At 35.8% G+C, this 20,803-nt stretch overlaps 1 protein-coding gene across 1 annotated transcript; it reads right to left on the reverse strand.

The window, feature by feature from the left end:
- Positions 1 to 11,050: 11,050 nt before the first annotated feature.
- LOC143590559 (serine/threonine-protein kinase RUNKEL-like) lies at positions 11,051 to 16,982 on the reverse strand. Its single transcript, XM_077071004.1, has 10 exons — positions 16,935 to 16,982; positions 16,777 to 16,866; positions 16,646 to 16,698; positions 16,484 to 16,559; positions 15,878 to 15,939; positions 15,696 to 15,774; positions 15,553 to 15,612; positions 13,852 to 15,357; positions 12,508 to 13,380; positions 11,051 to 11,553 (listed from the first exon to the last, which is right to left on the reverse strand). The coding sequence occupies exons 1-10, from the start codon at positions 16,980 to 16,982 to the stop codon at positions 11,194 to 11,196; spliced, it is 3,207 nt and encodes a 1,068-aa protein (XP_076927119.1). The 3' UTR covers positions 11,051 to 11,193.
- Between the last annotated feature and the right edge of the window lie 3,821 nt (positions 16,983 to 20,803).

Here is a 20,803-nt window from a genome sequence, read left to right on the forward strand (position 1 = left end):
TTCAAACGAGGAACTGTTGACTGCACTTTGTTCTATAAAAATATTGGTGATGATCTTCTCCTCGTCCAGATTTATGTAGATGACATAATCTTTGGGTCAACAAACGACACGTTGTGTAAGGAGTTCGAGAAATCCATGCAAACCAAGTTTGAGATGAGTTCGATGGGAGAGATGAATTTATTTTTAGGGTTGCAGGTTCATCAGTCTGCGAAAGGAATCTTCATTCACCAGACAAAATATGTGAAAGACATCTTGAGCCAATTCAAGATTACTGCCGGAAAAATCCATTCTACTCCTCTCCCCGTGGGTCACAATTTATCACCGGATGAATTGGAGGATACTGTCGATCCGACTCTCTATCGAGCTATGATTGGTTCTTTGATGTATCTTACTGCTTCTCGACCTGACATAATGTTTGTTGTTTGTTTATGTGCTAGGTACCAAGCTAGTCCCCGAGTGACTCACCTGGCAGCGGTTAAGCGTATTCTTCAATATCTAAGGGGCAATCCTGACACCGGGTTATGGTACCCCAAAGACGATACCTTTGATCTTACCGCTTATTCTGACTCAGATTATAGAGGATGCAAGATTAATTTCAAGTCTACCACAGCGGGATGTCAATTCTTAGGAAGCAGGCTTGTTTCCTAGCAGTGTAAGAAGCAGACAACGGTCTCCACTTCAAGCGTTGAAGCTGAGTATGTTGCAGCCTCGAGTTGATGTTCCCAGGTTTTGTGGATACAACATCTTCGCGACTACGGTTTGAAGTTTCTTACTACTCTCATCTTAATTGATAATTCTACTGCTATTAGTATCACCAAGAATCTCGTACAACATTCTAAAACGAAACATATCAAAATTCGATATCATTTCATACGGGATTGTTATGAAAATAAATTAATTGACCTTGAGAAAGTACATACTGACTTTCAGAAAGCCGATCTATTTACCAAAGCCTTTGTTAAAACACGTTTTCAATTTTTGCTTGGTTTAAATGGATTGAAGACCCTCGCTGATATCCTGAAACAAGGATGATTATCTTTCTTTTCTGTTCATTTTATTTGAAATTTATTTTGATTTTAGGTTTTAGGGGGTGAAAAATTAGAAAATACAAAAATATTGTGCATTTAGTTTGTATAGATAAAACATAAAAACATTAAAAATTTTAAAATCAAATAACATTAGAAAATTTTGAAAAATACAAAAATACTGTGATTTGTTTTCTTTATTAAATTTTGATTTTCTGAAATTATTTTGAAAATTCCAAAAACTTTTTAAAATTTGAAAAATCAAAAATATTGTGTTTTCAGGTTGTACAGAAAAATTCGAAAAACCAAAAAGAGTGTGAGTTTATTTTGTTTGTAAAGAAAAATCCGAAAAGACAAAAAGATTGTGTTTTTAGTATGTAAAGGGAAAAACCAAAAAGATTTTTGCTTACGCTCGCTGAAAATTATGTCATTTGCTTCTATTTTGAAGGACATATACTTGTATATGTTTGGTCCTGATAATTTCTTGTAAATGTTCGGGATAGCCATTTACCGGACAATGGAAAGTATTTGGGGTGTTCGTTAAGCTTTCAACTTTATTTTCTAGCTGAAAATTATGTCAGTTATTTAAGTTTGTGGAGCATGCTTGTATGTTTTGGTCCTGTTATCTACTTGTAGATGGGCAGAATAGCCATTAATTTATAAATTTAAAGTAACTGGGGCGATTAAATTTTATTTTTGTTTATGCTTCTCAAAATTTTGAGTTTTTGAAGCAAAAAATAGAAAATGATAGTACATTGATTATTTGACCCCAAATCCAGTAAGAAATAAGCTTAAAAGACTGAGTGCTTAATCATTGGTGCATTGATAGGTCTTAAACAAGTTGTTAGAGTAAACTAAGTGATATAAACATAAAGAAAAGCCAAATTGAAAGAGGTGTTAGTCTCTAGCAAAAGTCTCGGTGAGGATGGCAGAAATGTAATAACCAGTCATACTCAAGCCTTATAGCTGTTGATCACCCAAAAATATAATAAAGCAAATAACAAGCGTTAGGATTCTGGACACTATGAGTCTATAAGCGGCTTAATCATCAGGGTATTCATAAACATGAATATTTCATTCGCTTTTAGATCAAACCCAAAGTCATTAAACTTGATCACTGCTGTACTTCGTACAATCCAAATTACTGACTTGATCAAATTCCGCTGTTAGTCATACAATTGTTCCTCCCTTGCGTGCGTCTCAATACCAATAAGAAACGGACCCCAGGGGATACAATGTATGTAAGCCGACAGATGGACTCGTGCATACTCACTCACAGTAAAGGAAACTTGATGCATTGCTCAAAAATTATAAAATTCTCAATTGGTATTCAAAATTTTAATCAACACTATAACGGTTTAAGTCAAGTTGGGGTGATTTGGCAAAAATCAAAATAAGCTTGAACCGAGATTAGGGGTTGATAGTTTCTAATATTAATGTGCGCTAATTGAACCATTAATCATATCACGAAAATGCTTGAAGGCCTGTTATAAGATTTAAGTGGACAACAATATCAATGACCGACTTAACGCCAGTCATAATATCGCTGAAATATAAAACTATGATGGAAGGGCATTTTGGTCAATATGATTCTCTGCTCAAACTCAACAAAAATACAAAAATATGTACTACTTTTGAAAATCATAGAAAAACACAAAAAGATTATCTATTTCTTGGTTCGGATATTTTTCATGTAAATACATTCTTTAGATTTTACAAATTACCAAAAATATTTGTCATTTTTGTTTTACATATTATTTAAAATTTTAAATTATGTTTCAAAAACGAGAAAAAACATTTTAGTTATTTGATGATCGAAATATGGGATCTCGGCAATTCTTTAAGTTAAGAGAATAATTCATTAATTCTTTATTTCTTTAATTATTTAATTCTTCATTTTTATTTATTTATTCAATTAAAGAATTAAGTTAAAAAGTGATTCGTTAAATTATGGCTAACGAATTAGGCCATTTTAACGAACTACATTCTAGTTTGTTATCCTAATTCGCTTCCGCACTCTGTAACAAATGGCTTTAATTCGTTAAGCATAATCTAACGAGTTAGACACGAATTGTGTCTGATTCGTCATGACACGTGTTAACGAATCATCTGATTCGTTAATTCAAATTTCAAACGAATCAGCTGATTCGCTACGTTGGGAATCGTGCAATGTCAGTGTATATAGGACGGCGTGCATACGAACCGTCCTATACTATTCACTCTTCTTCCTTACACATAAAGTTACGCTGCCAAAATTTTTCAGATTTTTCAATCTTTGATTTTCAGTGTTTTGAGTATACCATTGTGTTTATAAGGTATAGATGATCACTTCTTTGTGATTTTCGTCAAAAATGACACAGCTTTGATCTGCTAATTATGAGATTTTGATATCAGGGTTTTAAGGTTTATGAAACCCTGCATAATCGGATTAATACTCTGTTAATGTACGTTAGTTTGATATCATTGTAATCAGAATGGATTTCCGAGACCCTTGGTGATCTTTAATCATAGTTTGATTATTGATTGTCGGTTTACTAATTGATTGTTGTTTCGGGTGTTTACGCTCTGATCACATCCTTAATAACCAAACTTATTTCATGATTTTGAACTTCAAATCGACACCATTTGTTTCGTATTGTGTTTCCGAGATCTTTACGATTGTCGACTCGGTTATTCAACGATAATTACGGAGTAATCGATACTGGATTCATCTTTTTGTCTTTCAATGTTCTTGATTAATTTTGACTTTGACCAGGAGAGTCAAAGATTAAGTCATATTTTGACCATTCGTTAACCTTAGCGAATTGGAACTCCTTCGTGTCCAATTCGTTAAGTATTGCACATGAACCAGAATAGCGAATCATTCCCTTAACGAATCAGCTGTATATTCGTCAATTTTTAACGAACTAGGGATTAGTTCGTTGTTTTTAATAGTACATTCACTAGTTCTTATTCGTTACAAATTTATTTGATAGCAAATCAGTTGATTCAACAACGAATCAGATTGTGTTTTTAACAAATGACATTTCAAAACTAAATATTTAAATAATGTAAATTAATAAAATATTCCAAGGGTCTAACCGCGTCGATACATCGATTACACACGAAATCTAAAATTTAATATAGTGTTTCTTGATAGATATATAAGTGCTTAAAGTGTATAAAACTTGTGTGATTTCTAAACCTTCATATTACTGATATTCGTCATTATTTATTCAGTATAATGGCTGATCAGATGGATCAAGACCCACCTGCTGTTCCACAAGAACAGCAACAACAACAAGAACAGGCTGAAGTACCTCTGCTGCCATATGACAAGAAACACAACATTTGTGCTGATGTTGATCCAAACGTGGCTGACGAAGCTCTTTTTGGGAATATGTTAGCATTCTTACGACGTTTGGTGATACACTATGCTATAACTGCTCGACCCACTGTTTATCTAAGCATTATTCGACAGTTCTGGAGTTCAGCTAAGTACGTTGATGTAGAAAACCACATTCGAGCCACAATCAACCAAACTCCTATCACAGTGGATACTGAAGTGAGGCGTGTGCTTCGTTTTGGTGACAATGATGATAATCCATGTGAGTTCGACAAGGAATTAATCATGGGTTTGTTTCGGCATGTACGTTATGGTGGAGACATTGAAGACTCTATGTTTAACAAGAATGGGTTGTGCCCACCCAACAAGTATCTCCTACACGTATTAATTCATTGTTTGGGTGGTCGTCGAGGTGGATTTGATAAATGCCGAATCATGCTGCAATCGGCTTTTGTGGCACTTGTTCTCAACAAACTGTTTAACTTCTCTGAGATGATCTTTTATCATCTAAAGGAGCAAGTTCAACAAACGGCCCAAAAGAAGAAGTTCTTAATGTATCCAAGATTTCTGCAGCTGATTATTCACGACTTAATACCCAACTTGGTTATTGATCGAACATTGGTGGATGATGTTCTTTCCTTAGAACACATGAAGGCCGATACTGTGCGTAGAATGACGATCTATCATAAGGAGAGGCCGCAGAAAAAACATATGATTGGTCATATTATTAATCCTGATTATGTATGTCCTCCCGAGGATCGCTGGGTCCATGATGACTCGGATTTTGAGCATGAGGGAGGAGAAGGTGGGAACGATGGAGGTGATGATGATGATGATGATGGTGGTGGTGGTGGTGGAAATAATGGTGATGGTGATGCAGCTCTTCGAGAACAACAAGCTGCAGTCGAAGCCGCGTTAGCTGCTACAATTGCAGCTCAACGAGAACGTAAACAAAAGGGTAAAGAACCGGCATCTGAAAGCTCATCAAAGAGACGTGTATCAGCTGGAGCTGGAGTTTCTTTTGGTGTTCAACCGTCTCGTCCTACAACTCCTCAACGCCCGGTAGTGCCGCTTACTACTAGCACTCCGGCACTTACTTTGACGACGACGATGGTTCCTCACGACAGGCTTGGTATGATTCCTCAAACTGCTTTAGCTGAGATATCAATGCCTTCTGCTACTCCTTCTACTGTTCCTCCAACACCGTCCATGAGGCCCCCTCCACCTAGTGATGTCTCATTTATGAGAATTACCCGGCCTCAGGGACCAATCCAGCCAGTTCATCCATCTCTGTATAACATGCCACCACACCGTCAAACAGACATGCTTTTGAATCTTCTTCATTTGTACGAAAATCAAATGTCTGCTGACCGACTTAACCAAGAACGCCTCATGGAAAACCAAAGAAAGCTGATGGGGTATGTGTCGTTTTGTCAAGAAGAGACTAAGGAGCGTCGTGCGATTGTTGAGTCTCAGGGGGTGAAACTCAAAGAACAAGAGGATCTCATCTTACAATTGACTTGCAAAGATGACGCTTTAAAGAAGCTCAAGAATGATGAGGAAGATCCTGATGAATCTGGTGCAAGTGGTGAGCCTAAACAAACGCACAATTCATCATCTGGTGCTGCTTCTACAAGTGCTACAAATGATTCTAACAAGCAGATCGTTGTGTATAGTGATCTTACTGCTGCCAAACCAATTGAGATGATCAAAGCTGACACGATAATTCTTGTTGATGGTTCGGGGTGGTCAGAAGTGTGGTGAATAGGGATAGGTTGGACAGTTTTTGCAACGGTCTCTAACACGAGAGCAGATTTCACTACTGCTTGGTTTGAATGATGAACAATTGACCGTGTTAGAGGCAGAACCGGATGTTGAAGTAGAGAATGAGGAGGAGATCTTGAATGATCCGTCTATTCATATGAATACGGATTTTATTTATGAAGATGAAGAGGTCGAGGTTGAAGACGTCACTGCTGAGGAGTATCTTGACTTGTTTCAACACACAATTGTTGATCAAGGTGCTCCAGTATTCAATGAGCAATAAAGCCGCTGAGTATGATTTGGAAAAGACGTCTAAGGGTAAGAAGGTGGTTGATACAAGATTCAACTCAATCGAGAACCCAACCGATGCTAATATTGCAAAGTTTTTCAGCTATAAGACGGTGAGTAAAATTATTAAGGCTTATCGATATGTTGATCAGGAACAGAAGGAATAAGCCGCTGCTCGAGTCAAAGCAAACCAAGTGACTTCATTCAAGACCGTGTCAAAGGTTCAAGGTGACATCATTTCTTGGCTATTTGATTCTGATCTTAAAGTATGTATCGTGAAATGGGAAAAGGGGATTCAGTACTATGAGAAGATAATGGACGTTCTTACTTTACCGCGTTGGGATGTTCGTACCCTCGCGTGTCGTCCATTTATCAATCGAGTAGGTGATCGGGTAGCAGATTGGTTTCATCAACAATTGCTATTCGAGGTCAATTCTGGATTCAAATTTCTCAAGCCCCAAGTTCCAACCGAAAATGTATTGATGAGATTGATCCAAGAACGGATTGGAGAAAGTTGGTTCTCAAGGTTAAACCGCCAAAGACCTTGAAGCGGGTGCCTATCAAGACTATGAATCAACACATGCACCTGACTTTCAACCGCTGGTATTATGATTACTGAACTGGCGAGGCTGTCATTGTTTTGGGCAAAGGGTTGAAAACTGAGCTGATAAAGATCATTGACCCGATGTTGTTGGTGAATTTAACCGAGACCAATAATGACGTGCTGCACAAGAACAAGATTGTGTTTGAGCGCAATGAATACTATGATCTGGCTATGCAATTCCAACGCGTTGTGCGTGTATGTTATGAGAACGGGATTCATAGTTGCAGAGATTGGCGGTCTAAGCGTTTCAAGTGAAAGTCAAAGACAAAGAACTCAAGACGAGGGGGTGTCTGTTAGTACACGGTTTTGCGTCTCGAGTCTTTGTATTTATCATTAATGTATTTGTCGTTTATTTATGTAATAAATTATTAAAGTATGGTCTAGTTCGCTAAGGATGTTTAGCAAACTAGATCTAAGTTATTATCTCTCCTGATTCGTTAAGGATGTTTAACGAATCAGGGGGTGATTCGTTAAGATATTTCATTTAAGTGTATGTAACGAAGTGGACTCTAATTCTTTAGAGAATGTTAATGAACTAGGTCCATCTTCTATATATAGTGAACACTGTTCACAGTTTAATTTAAGTTTTTGGGTTTAATTATCGAACCTCTGTCCAATTATCTCTCAAGCTTCAGATTTATATTAATATTATTATCATCATTCATATACATACAACTAATATATACATATATATATATATAACATATAATCAAGAGCGATTACGAACTAGATCCTAATGTTAATCATTGATACAGATCTGTTTTTTGTGTATTAGGTTAAAGGATTAACTGAGTTCAATCAAATAGCTTAAAAACCATGTAATACACGGAATAATCCAAATAATAAAAATATAATTAAAGTTAAGCAATAAGTACATAGAATTGCAATTCATAAGTCGTATATGTATTATTATTACAAGGTATATTGGTTTTTATTAATCTCAATTATCTCTTTTTGGTCGATGTCGGTCCCAACTAACGAATTGGCTGCTGACGGTCCCAACTTTTAACGTATTTGTTCCCGACGATCCGCGACTAACAGAATCTTAACGCCGGTAGTTGCAGGTCGCTGGAAAAACGTTTTTGACCTGAAAACTCGTTTTTTTCGGAAACTCAACATTTTTGTCCCAAACATCTTTGCAACTTTATATCGGACCTTTAGGAACTTTTTTCTAGTTAAAGCCTCAACTATTGAGGTCGCCGGAACCCCAGAACCATCATCAGAAACGGTTGGTTGTGCTCAAGTGGTGGTGATTGGTTGGTGGTGAGTCAATTTTAAGTGGTGGCGGTGTTCGAGTGATGTTTTACGAAAAAATGTGAAGTTTAATCTTGAAATTAACAAAAATCACGTATTTTTATATTAAAACTTTTACCAAACCTAATTTCTTTGAATCGAGCTCAATATGATTGAAATCCTTCATCTTAACACATAGTGCGATTAAAGATGTTTGGTTACTTTCTTGTACATATATTGTAAGTTGTAGTACTATGAAGCAACCAAATAACTTAAGATGTTTGGTTACTTTCTTGTACATATATTGTAAGTTGTAGTACTATGAAACAACCAAATAACTTACACAAACAGACTCTAATTATTATAGAACAAATCTGTTTTATATGCATTAAAATTGACAACCAGATATCATAAGAATCTCATCTCTCAGTTATTATTGCTAAGAAAATAAGTTTCATAGTTCCTAACAACCCATTGCAAGTAACTACTCCATATCAGATATTAACAAAATCATATTAAGTTAATTAGAATCATGTCATTCATCTAATCAGAGATTAATTTCAGGAACTATCATCTAGGTATTTTTTAGCAGCTCATGGAAGATCAAATCAGACCAATAATGATGTACATAAAATTATACATCTTTTTAGCATTAAATAATCTCTAAAAACTGCAATTTCTATCAAATAACATAGCACAGAAGACTACTCATCATAATAAAATACAATTTCAGGTAAAACCAAGCCCCAAACGAAGAAACAAGCGAAAAGATGAAGAAAAACGGAAGAAAACACAAGAAACACGCCCGCATGCTTCAGGAAACACGCCCCATGCTTCGGAACACCAGAAAAGACTGCAATCTATAAGAAAAGACAAAAACTGGGAACAAAAGCACGGGGTCGTGCCCCTTGCCCACGGGGCCATGGTCATACATAAGAAACGACAAAACAAATCTGTCACATGTCATATTAAAACACAGGGGTGTGTCTACTAAGGCACGGGGCCGTGCCTCACATTCCAGATTGCCTATAAATAGTGGCTCATGTTGCACTCATTTGGTGTGCCTTGAAGAGAGTTCTATCAAGTTTTCACTTATAAAAACACACACTGACACTCACATCAAAGATCTAGTGAAGAGTTAGAAGGCTTGGAGGTCATCATCATCATCAACCATCATCATCAACCACCATCATCATCATTAAGAAGGAAGATTCATCCACATTTGGTTAAATTGTTCTAGTTTAGTCATGTGTTTGTTATTGTCATCCATCTTAATGTTAATCACTATGCTCATTATGAGCTAAACTCCATTTACCATCTAATATCTATGAAGAAGCTTTGTTTTACTTGAAAATTATATAAAACATGTGGTTTAGTCTAGTAAAGTACATGGTTATCTTACAATTATCTTTTGATGAGAAATGTTTCACCATCTTAATTCAACAATTCAAAGTTGGTGATTGTCAATTTTATTGGTCATCATTCAACATGTGGTTTGTTCAATTATGCAACTTTAGTACTTTTTTTAGTGCATTTCAGTTGGATATTTGGATTATAAGCAAACCAAAAGAGACATTACATATTATAAATAAAATGTCCTCTCTAACCCTAAATAAACAGACACCCCCCCCCCCCCCTCCATGTGGTGCTTTCAATCCTTCAAACCCTAGTCATATATTGTTCATCTTCAAGTTCAAGGAATTACGATATAGTGCTTTGCCCATGTGGTTCGTTAACCATCGTTAGAACATCTTAGATATCATTTGACCCTGGTTAGCGTTTTTATTGTTGTGGTAGAAATGTATGTTAAAATACTATCTTTGTTCACTTCTAACATTATCAATCGATGTTGGTCCCCCATTTTCTGACATAATTGATGTTATACTAAAAGGTGCAAAGTTGTGGGATTGTTATTTGGCTTGTTCTTCTGGCTTGTTCTTTTGAACAAAATACACGCACATGAAGAAAATGTAAAAACAATGGCAAGATAAACTCAAATCTTGAAGCTACCGGAAGAAAATTGGCAATCAAGAACAAAAACGCTATAATATATGTCATGCATTTTATGGTTGTTTTTCTCTTCTATCATATATTTTAGTGACCTTAATTGCAATATGCGATATGTAATGCTTCTTTTAGTTTGCCTGTGATCCAAAGCTAATAATATCCAGGTGAAATAAAATATAAAAATGTATTAAAGTTGCATAACCGATTAAATTAGAGGTGTGAAAATGACACTTAGCTCAAAAGAGAAAATAAATAAAATAATAAAATTACCAATTTGCCCCTGACATAACGAACAAAATTGACCGGGCTAGAAAAAAGTACTAAATTGGCAAGTTCCAAAAAAGTGAAGTAGTTATATGCAATAAAATCAAAAGCGGTACTAAAGCTGCTTAATTGAATAAACCACATATACAAAAATGGCACTAACTCTTTTAACTCAAATATATAACATTATCTTCAAGTCTTCATAGCCATCTTAATTTATAATCGGTGGCAAAACTTATTAGTGCATTCTTGTTCAGCAGTGGTAGGACGGGCAGCGTATAAGTTGTGTAAATCGCGTGGGAATCATATTGTGTCGTGTCAAAGTCAAACCCACTTGTAATCGTGTCACAACCCATATATGAAACCCAACTGGTGGTTTATAAGTTCATCACATTCTTCATACAACTCAACCCATATATGACCGATTTGCTACCAATAACCAACCGTTTTGGTTGGTTAACTTATTTAGATAGAGATGTGACACTCGTTTTGTTTGTAAATGATTTTAAGTATTTCCAAATAAATATAAATATCAATTCGTTACAACCCAAAAGATTATGTAACCAGCAACTGCATGTCTGCGTGTACCATTCAAATAAACATATTAACGTTCAGAAAACAATTATTAGTGTATAACAAACATACAAAACATGAATTGCGTAAAGAAAAACAGTGACGTTCAATTATACGATGATATTAAACTCCAACAGCATCTCACGTAGCTTTTGTGCGTATATCGGAGTCGGGTCTTCATCCTGCATCAGCATGGGATGCATTGGGACGAAATGATCACGACATACTGATTTCAAAACCTCTAGCCTTCGGGTATCTTTTGGTGCTTCAGTTAACATGTTAACAACTACCTCAAACCATATTTTTAAGCATAAGAATCTTGCATCTCCATCTTTGCTTCCTTTGCAAAGAGTTGAAAGACCAGGGAGAATTTCAATCACAAAAGTTGTGTGGTTTTCCTCAATTATAGAAGCTTCTTCGGTGATTGCTTCAAGAACCCGTAAAAGGGTTAGCAGAAAGTCATCTCGGCCCTGAAACCCAATCAAAAATCTTGATTTGTTTCTATAGAAATAGTGCTTGTGGTAACAACCCAGCATCTTGATCATGAATACATTCAGTTAATAAAACCTCCAAAAGAAAAGATAGATTACTTCCTTTTTTTGTTAAAGATACATTGGATTTTACTTATATAAAATCTGGATGTAATAACTTTTTACCTAAATATATATACACAAGTTTCAGTTTGTGAATATAAAAAATAAACAAAAGAGAAGATATTCTGATGGGTATGAGATATGAGGGAAAAGTAATGTATACGTATTCTTAAGGGTGTTAATGGGAAATTAATAGAAAGGGGTAAAGCGTAATATAATGGTGGTATAAATAATAGATGATAAGGCTGGATAGGTTAGACGGGAATTTGTTAGATATGTTGGGCTCCTACGGGATGTACGGAGAGAGGGCGTAGCCCTGGATTATCTTTTGTAACTGTTCCTACCTTTTAACAATAATAAGTTTTCTGATTGTTCTTAATTCTTCTTGTATTTGATTAACAACACATTAGACCTTATCATATTCTCTCAACTAAAAAAATTTAACTGAAGAAAATATTAGAGGTGTGCGTCGATTGGTTTGAGTCGGTTTTTTGGTTCAAATTCGGTTTTTGAGTTTTTGAAAACTGTTTAGTTTTAGATTTTCATATTTTCAGTTTGGGTTTTACCATTTGGGGCTTGAAAATTTTGGCCCGAAATAATATTTGGCCAAAAAATGATATTGCCTAAAACATTGTGCCTATGTTTTTGTTGCCTTATAATTGATTGTATGATATACTTGAGTAACACTCTTCGTTATATACTTATAAAGTTTAGTTCAGTCTTTTTGCTTTTAATTACTGCATGACCAAACTGAACTGAAGAAATGGTCTATTCTATACTTATAATTTTATAAACAAAGTTTGTAATGGTATCAATAGATGCTTTGTTTACCTGGAATGGTGATTCAACTAATTTAACTAAAACTTTGAGTTGCTGAAGGATCTGAGAGTCAGCCACCCTGCGTTTAAACGACGAACTGCCAAGAAGATTAAGAACCACCAAAAGTAGTGGCAAATTGGTCTTTGAACCACCACTTTTACCACTCAAACCGCCACCTGGCGCATGTCGTTTCCCGCCCAGCAACTGCTTAATATCAGCAATTATCATATCTAGCAAACCCGGTATAACTAACACCACACCTTTTACAAACGCCTCCAAACATTGCTGCAAATAAACCCCCTTTTCCTTCACCAACCGATCAACAGTCGTTAAAAACTTCAAATTAAAGAAAAAATGACCAAGCCATCTTTTTCGGTTTTCACATAAAAGAGTCACGAAAACAAGAGTTTTTCCCTTCAAAACTTCACCCCCGTGTTCAATGAGGGATATTAGATTCGGGACAAGGTTTTTATCTTCTATTAACGGTAACAGATGGCGACCAATGTTGGTGAAAAGATTGCTTGCAAACATTGCCATATTCAAAAGATTTAAACAGATTTGTTGCTCACGTGGACCGCCTTTTGAAATGGCGTTAACGGTTTCTTTAAAGGTGAGTTTCTCCATTACTTGTTGGATTGTGGGCTGGTTGAAACGGGTCAAACGGACCAGACATGACCCAGCTGTGAGTCTCATGATTTCTTGTTTAGTGGGTGCTCGGAAGATGTAGCAAAGGTTGTTGATTACATCCGGGCTCGTGAACCGGGCAGCCCAGTATACGCCTTGGCTTGAGATGTTCTCTATAGTTCTTAATGCATAAAGCTGAGTGATGTCATCTTCACCTTTGCGTAAAAGCGATGTTACTAGTGAGATTAGCGTATTTGGAACCTGCTCAAAAAGTTAAAAATTAGAAACTAAATACTGGGTGGGTTAGATGGATATGGTTGTAGAACAAAACTCAAAACAGTTTTTGTTGATATAATTTTGGGTTTAGACTAATTGACCTGTTTCCTTTTTAGCTATTTTTTTAATTCTCTTTCGATCAGTTAATAGATGTGGCAAAATGAGCGGATCGATTGGTTGTGTAATTTGTCATAACAGGTATGGGCTGAGCACTCAGAAAAAAAAAGTTTATTAAACAAAAGTCATTAAATTATATAGTCAAATAATGTATCTTTTCATAAAGCAAGTTGAAAAGTTTAAGCATATGAAAACACATGGTTAACTTTTAGCCCGTTTGACTCAGTCAATCCATTTGACCCGTTAGAAATATAAAACTACAACCCAAATGAACCCATTTTTATGTTAAAAGGGACAATATTCCATATTAAGATCAAAGCAATGGTGATTAAAACTGACCTGCCATCCTGATGAGGTTCTGTTTTCCTTTAACGGGCTTTCAGGTGGATTAGCCGCTTGCGGTTGGTCACTCTGAGTCGATATATAAAATAATAACTCACCCAATGCAGCCATAGAAAACCTTCTGACTTTTTCTTGACGGTCAACCAACCCTTCGTTTAACGCACCCAATATCCCCGAATTCGCTAACTCGTCCTCTATAGAAGTAGAATGCCGAATTAACAACCCAAGAAGTGACGCGAGTTGTACCCGCAAAGCCGAGGCTTTAGACTGCCGAAGCATTTTGACCAAAACAAGCATTATTTGACCATTGGTCAATTTATTAGCTGCTTCCACACTACAGCTTAAAATCTCAAGGTATTTAATCACATTTTGCTTCTCACTAACTGAAGTATTTCCAGTAAGTATACTTATAATGGATTTTGTAACCACTTCCAACTGATCTTCTGGTAATTTCACAAAGTCAGACGCGGGGACTGCATCAAACGGAAGAGAAGGAACCGCCAACTCTGACCCTTTATCTGACTTCTTACTCGGCATCACAGGTCGAACCGAGAGGTCAGAAACATGCCAAAGAACCGTCGACAGTTTAACCGCACCATCTGAGCCTTCTAGAACTTTTTTAACCTTTGGTTGCGGTGAAGCACTCGGTGGAGTAGCAGGTACTACATCAACATGATCAGAAGATGACTCATAATCATTTCTTCTAGGATCATCCGTTGCAGGTGATGCAGTCAAATCATGATCTTGAACAGATGAATTCTCATCATCAACTGTTTGGACCGAGTTCACGATTTCAGGCTCATCTTGTGTGTCCTCTTCATTGTTCTCATTGAAATCGAGCTCCATATCGGTGTTCTCGATTTGCACATCGGTTTCATTTTCAGAATTATTATTATTAGGCATAGGCCGACGAAAATTCTCTTTTTCATTTTCTCTCTGAAGATTCGTCTTTGCTATCCGTGAAAGACGTAACAGATTCACGCCTTTTGTGTTACTAGAACCTTTAGATTGAATCTTTCTACCACTAGGCATACCTCTACCAGGCGTTTCAGTGGAACTCACATTGGGTTTCAAATTATCACGATTTCTTGGTGGGGTTTTGTTTTGATTCCGTTCTGTAAAGCACGGTTTGTAACAAAGTTCAATCATGTTGTCAAACGCAGGTTGAGGTGGTAAAGCGGGTGGGGTTAGTTTTGTGTTCCAGTAGGCGTGGCCACAAATTTCAGACCATTGGATTCTTTCTGCCGGATCTTTTATTAGAAGAGAACTGATGAGATTGGCGAATGGACGGCTAGGATTGCCCGGTAGAGATGGGGTTGGATCTGTGAGGATTGATTTCACCAGCTGTGTGAATTCTTTTCCTACAAATGGTGGTCTGCCAGAATAGCACTCGTATAGAACACAACCGAGAGCCCAAAAATCTGAAGCATATGAGTGAACCCCACCATCATAAAACAGCTCAGGAGCCATGTAACATGGCGTTCCACGCTTTGCTTGTGGTAACTAAATATATTCAAGAAAATATAATTATATTAGAGTTCGCATAAAGATACTTATGTATAAAAAAGAGTTGCAAAAATGTAAACGGGTCAAATGGATCAAACCCAATTTAACTCGCCTGTTTTTCCACCCCTAAGAAAAATACATGTAGCAAAAAGAAAAATTAAAGATACATGTGCCAGCTGTTAGAAAACTCACCAGAGAAGAAGGTGTTTTAGATACATCACTCAATTTTCTAGATAACCCAAAATCACATAGCTGCAAACGTATAACAAAAAGAAATACCAATTAGTAGGAAAATAACCAGCTATATAATAAGTAAAAGTAAAGCAAAAATATACCTTTGTATGACCATTTTCATCCAGCAAAATGTTTGATGGCTTTAAGTCACAGTAGATGATTCCCTTTGAGTGTAAAAACCTAACAATTTTGATCAATTCAAGAACAGTCAGATGGTATGAACTCTAAATCCGTACACTTTGAATAATTAACTTATGTAAATAATGGCAAGGTAGTCTTTTACCGTAAACCTCTGACAAGATCCAGAGCAAAATCATGTACAGAATCTTCTGGAAGTTTTCTGTCCTGTAACTCGGTCAAAACATATAACTTGTGTCAGAGGTATGTAGCAACAGTCCATATTTGTGTATAAACAAGCATTATAGCATAAAAATGTTACTTTGAATTAAGTTCTAGAAACCAATAAGATACTAGAAACTTTGTGTTTAACTTTTTATTCATGATATCGAATATCTAAAAGTCTACAGCTGTTACTTGGTTCTACGTCCACAGAGCATGATGGTAAAGAAGGGTCATACTACAGAAAACAGATGAAACAATAATAATGAAAGAGTCCCCAAATTTTAAGATATATATGTATGCTGATATACAAAACAATTAACAACGCGCCTTGATCTCTTATTCTGTAAATACTTTTTTTAAATAAAATAAGGTAACAAAAAATAAGATGCTTAAAAAGATGTAATGTAGTGTTTTATAATATCACTATGTTTATGAGCTAAGCTCTAACGGTAGAGGATATTAAAGTTAGGTGTATCAAGCTTCATCATAACCCCTCTCTTATCTATCTTACATATATATGCATATTACATAATAAAGAGTTGCATACCTGCTCCAGTAATGTCCTTAGGTCACCTCCAACACAGTATTCTAAAATCAGCCACAAATGAGCAGAAGTTTCATACCTAATCCAAAAGAAACATATAAAAATTTCATTCTAGTGTTGGATAATAACATAAAGTAAAGACTTGAATAATATTTGCGTCCTTACCAAGCATGAAACTTAAGCACATTAGGATGATCCAATGAGTGAAGAATTCTGACCTGCAGTTTAAACTGGAAATAAATAATCTGAAGATAAGATAAAAGTTAGATCTTCTCAGTAAACGCTGCGCAGCTTACTTCGGGCAAAACCTTGTTTTTGTGGGACTTGTCGACACTCTTAAGCGCAAAATACTCGATACTCTTCTTCTTCCTCCCTTTATACACAGTCTGCAAAAAAACAGTATAATCTATAAATTCTGAATTAAATTACAAGAGAGAGAGAGAGAGTTGATTACCGAGTATTTGCCCTGGCCGATGGCTTCGTAAATATGATAATTGTTCATGTCGTGAAGTAAAGGAAGGAGTTGGGGGATTTAATATGCTGCAATTATATAATTGAATTGGTAAAGCACATTTGAAATTAATAATAAAGACAAGTGTAAGGTTAGGGTTTCATACCGCTTGAAAGAAAGAAAGAAAGGGAGCGGAGCTAATCGGAGTGGCAGCTATTGATTGTTCTTCACTTCAGCTGCAATTGAATAATAATAATAATAATAATAATAATAATAATAATAATAATAATAATAATAATAATTGATCTTGTTGTTGCACAGAGAAAATGAAGGTTACTCACTGATGATTGGAGAGAGAGAGTGTGCCGTGTGCCTTTGCGTTTGAGCGGGGACAAATGAAAATTGAATTTCAAACCCGTTTGCTAAATTAAATAATCATTTTTATTTTTATTTTTATTTCTTCCATTAACAATAAATTTAAGATAGTGTGAACTGCGGGTTTTCGTCCCTATGGTTTGTCGAAATCTGCGATTTTAGTTCAATAGTTTCAAATTTGTGATTTTCGTCCCTGTGGTTTCATTTCACTTGCAATTAAACCCAAATTCACTAATCTCGTTAAGTCTAGTCGTTAAACCCGTCAGCGTGCTCTTCACGTGAATGGCAGTTTTGTACTTTTTTTTCCCAAATACATCCCAGCCTCTCACGTGAGGGGTTTGCGAATTAGGATTGGGGTTTATTTGAAGAAAAGGAGAACAAAACTGCCCCTCACGTGAGGGGCACGCTGATGTGTTTAACGACCAGACTCAACGGGGTTAATGAATTCGGGTTTAATTGCAAGTGAAATGAAACCACAGGGACGAAAATCGTAAATTTGAAACTATTGGACTAAAACCATAGATTTGGACAAACCACGGGGACGAAAACCGCAGTTTACTCTTTAAAATTAGTATCATACTTTTTGGATGGTATATCCCATTAATAAGAGTGGAAGGACACTCATGGATACTATCATTCAATTTTACATTGTCACCTCATTTTAACCCACAAACTACAAAATTATTAGCGGCATCTACCCATATGTGTAATAAATAAATTATTAAGTAATTTTAATTCTCCTACATTTACCATTGAATCAAGTTTAGTTCGAGCAAATTACACTTTATCAAGCAAGGTTGTTCTTCAAGTCGAGCAAGGTTTGTTTCAGAGCAAACTCTTGACTTAACCAAGCTAAAACCAAGTATATTGGTAGATCGAGCAAGGTTTAATAAACAGTGATCCCAGCATACTTGAAGGAAGTTTATTGAAGAAATTACTAAGAACTTTCAACGAGTAAGGTTCAACCTCGAGCAAGCTACAGTTTCACCAACACACTTGACTTGTTCAAATAAGTTAAGTAACAAAAGGTTGAAGGGATCCAAGAAGAACAAGTCTGCCCGTAGGATTTATATCGAGCAAAGTTTGATATAATTAGAAGATTGAAGTCTTCTTGAAGAATATTTTCTAAGGAAAATATTCTAAGTAAAAGTTTACTCGGAGAACTGTTCCAAGCACACATTAAGGTTACAAAGGTCTGCTCGACTAGGATAAAAGCTTACAAGCTTACTCGAAGACCTATTTACACTTGTAATTTTTTTTGAATATGTTTGAACACGTTTTGTATTAATCAATAGGGTTTCTAAAAGGTATCAGGTGTGCCTATTTAAGGTAACTTTAGGGCACACCTATGAAACACCTGAACGGACACATAGCAAATATTGTGATTTGACGGCTGTCATTTCCTAAAAAAGAATATCTTTGTATGGTGCCACAAATACAAACATTCCACCTAGAAACCCTAATAGATTTTCATTGTATCATTAACAATATTAATGGAAATCTTTTGAGTTACTTTATGTGTTTGTTATAATTCTGTTCGTTTAAGCAACAATTTGAATATTATTAATTCTGCTTTTAATATTGATTGAATCTTCACAAAAGCAGAACTTGTAACCGTCTTGTCAACACTCTGTTGGTTACGAGAATGATTTTTGTGGTTGATTGATCGGTCCTGACAAGTGGTATCAGAGCTTAGTCTCTGCATTTGTGAAGATTTATTGCTGATTGTGAGGTGTATTGAATATTCTACTGATTTTGAAGATGAAGAATGATGATATCAACTGACATTGTTCTGTTGGTTTGTGGCATCAGCTGCTATGTTTTCTTTATTTTCTTATATCTACTGTTTTTTATTGAGGTTTAAAAGTTCTATTTTCTCAGATTTACTTTGATTATTGTTTTGTGAGTCTAGATCTTAATCTTATTCATCCAGATTTATCAGATCTGAGGATTTCATCCACAAATCAGGTGGTTTTTTCTAAACTTTGTCAAGTTTTTATAAAATTTTAATTTCTAAAATCTTTCAAAAATACCAAAACATGTCTGGAGTAGGATGAACAAGAAGTGTCTACTAACAAAATTCCTAGATTGTTTGGACAGGAAAGTTATATTAAGTGGAAAGTGTTGTTGGAGGCAACTATGTGCTATGACGATCTTGACATGTGGAATTCAATTAAGAATGGCCTATATGTTCCTGATGGCACATCAAATAATCAGACCCTAGAAAAACAGATGAATATGAAGGATGATAGGGCACTGTCTATGTTGAAACTTGGTCTGTCAAAGGAAATTTTGGCAAGTGTGGCACATCACACTACTACAAAGGCCATGTTTGATGCCATTGTTGAAATGTTTGAAGGAAATACAGAGTTGAAAGATATCAAGAAAGACAAATTAAAGCAACAGCTAGATAGATTCAAGTTCAAGGAAGGGGAAATATTGAAATCTGTTTTGCAAAGGTTTGTGGCTATTGTCAATGAAATCAGAACCACTGACCTTGCAATAACAGATTTTGACCTAAACAAGAAGTTGTTATCATCTTTGTCTGGAGATTGGTACACTACAAGCAAATTCATCAAAGAAAAGGAAATTTTTCCAACATTCAAGCTTGATGATGTGATCTGCTTTTTACAAGCTGCTGAGCATGAAATGATTGCGAATCATATGATCAAGGAAGACACGCTAAGCTTCCAAGTTGCAAATGCTTTAATTGCATAAATGGGGAATCCGTCAACAAAGAACCAACAGCAAATCCCTATAATTGAAGAACCAAATGAGTTCAATGCTGAAACCCCAAGAGCTTATGTTGCTGGTCAGTCTAACAATCAATGTGGACAGTCAAGTTTTAATGTTCAATTGATGGATGATAGTGATACATCATCATTGGCAAGTGGACATGCTCCTTATGTTGCTGGAAATATCAATCATGGAAATGATTATCAAGCTCTCTTTTCAATGTTCACTGATTCTTACAATGCATTTGTGGCCAAGAATTTAATTCACTCAAGTATAGTGCAAGAAGATCTTGAACAAATTGATGCTGATGATTTGGAGGATATGGATCTTAAGTGGCAAGCTATCATGTTGGCTATGAGAAGCAAAAGATTGTACAACAGAACAGGAAGATCATTGGTTTATGGACCAAATGATAGAATTGGATTTGACAAATCCAAGGCTATTTTCTATGATTGCCAATTACCAGGTCATTTTGCAAGAGAATGTAATCAGCCAAGACAATTTCGGAACAATAACCAACAAAGAAACCGGTTCCAATACCAAAATCAGAATCAAGCCCAACCAAGATAATACAACAACTTTCAACAGCAAAATCATCAACAAGTGATCCCACAACAACAACAACCATTTCAAAGAAACCAACAAAACCCTCCACAAGCTCCTACCAATCAAAACAGAAACAATGCCAACCAGGCAAGGAATCAAGGAAATGTTGCTTTAGCTCAACCACGGCAAAATGGTGTGTTTGACTGGAGTAACCA

The sequence above is a fragment of the Bidens hawaiensis genome, unplaced genomic scaffold, assembly GCF_021521415.1.
Source record: "Bidens hawaiensis isolate Kalapana, Puna unplaced genomic scaffold, B.hawaiensis_p1.1 tig00038658_1, whole genome shotgun sequence".
NCBI classification, from domain to species: Eukaryota; Viridiplantae; Streptophyta; class Magnoliopsida; order Asterales; family Asteraceae; genus Bidens; species Bidens hawaiensis.

Coding starts and splice junctions, on each gene's coding strand:
- LOC143590559 (XM_077071004.1), bottom strand. CDS start 16,982: ATGAACAATTATCATATTTACGAAGCCATCGGCCAGGGCAAATACTCG. Junction 16,699..16,776: donor AAAACAAGGTTTTGCCCGAA/GTAAGCTGCGCA, acceptor TTTAAACTGCAG/GTCAGAATTCTTCACTCATT. Junction 13,381..13,851: donor GAACCTCATCAGGATGGCAG/GTCAGTTTTAAT, acceptor CTTTTTGAGCAG/GTTCCAAATACGCTAATCTC.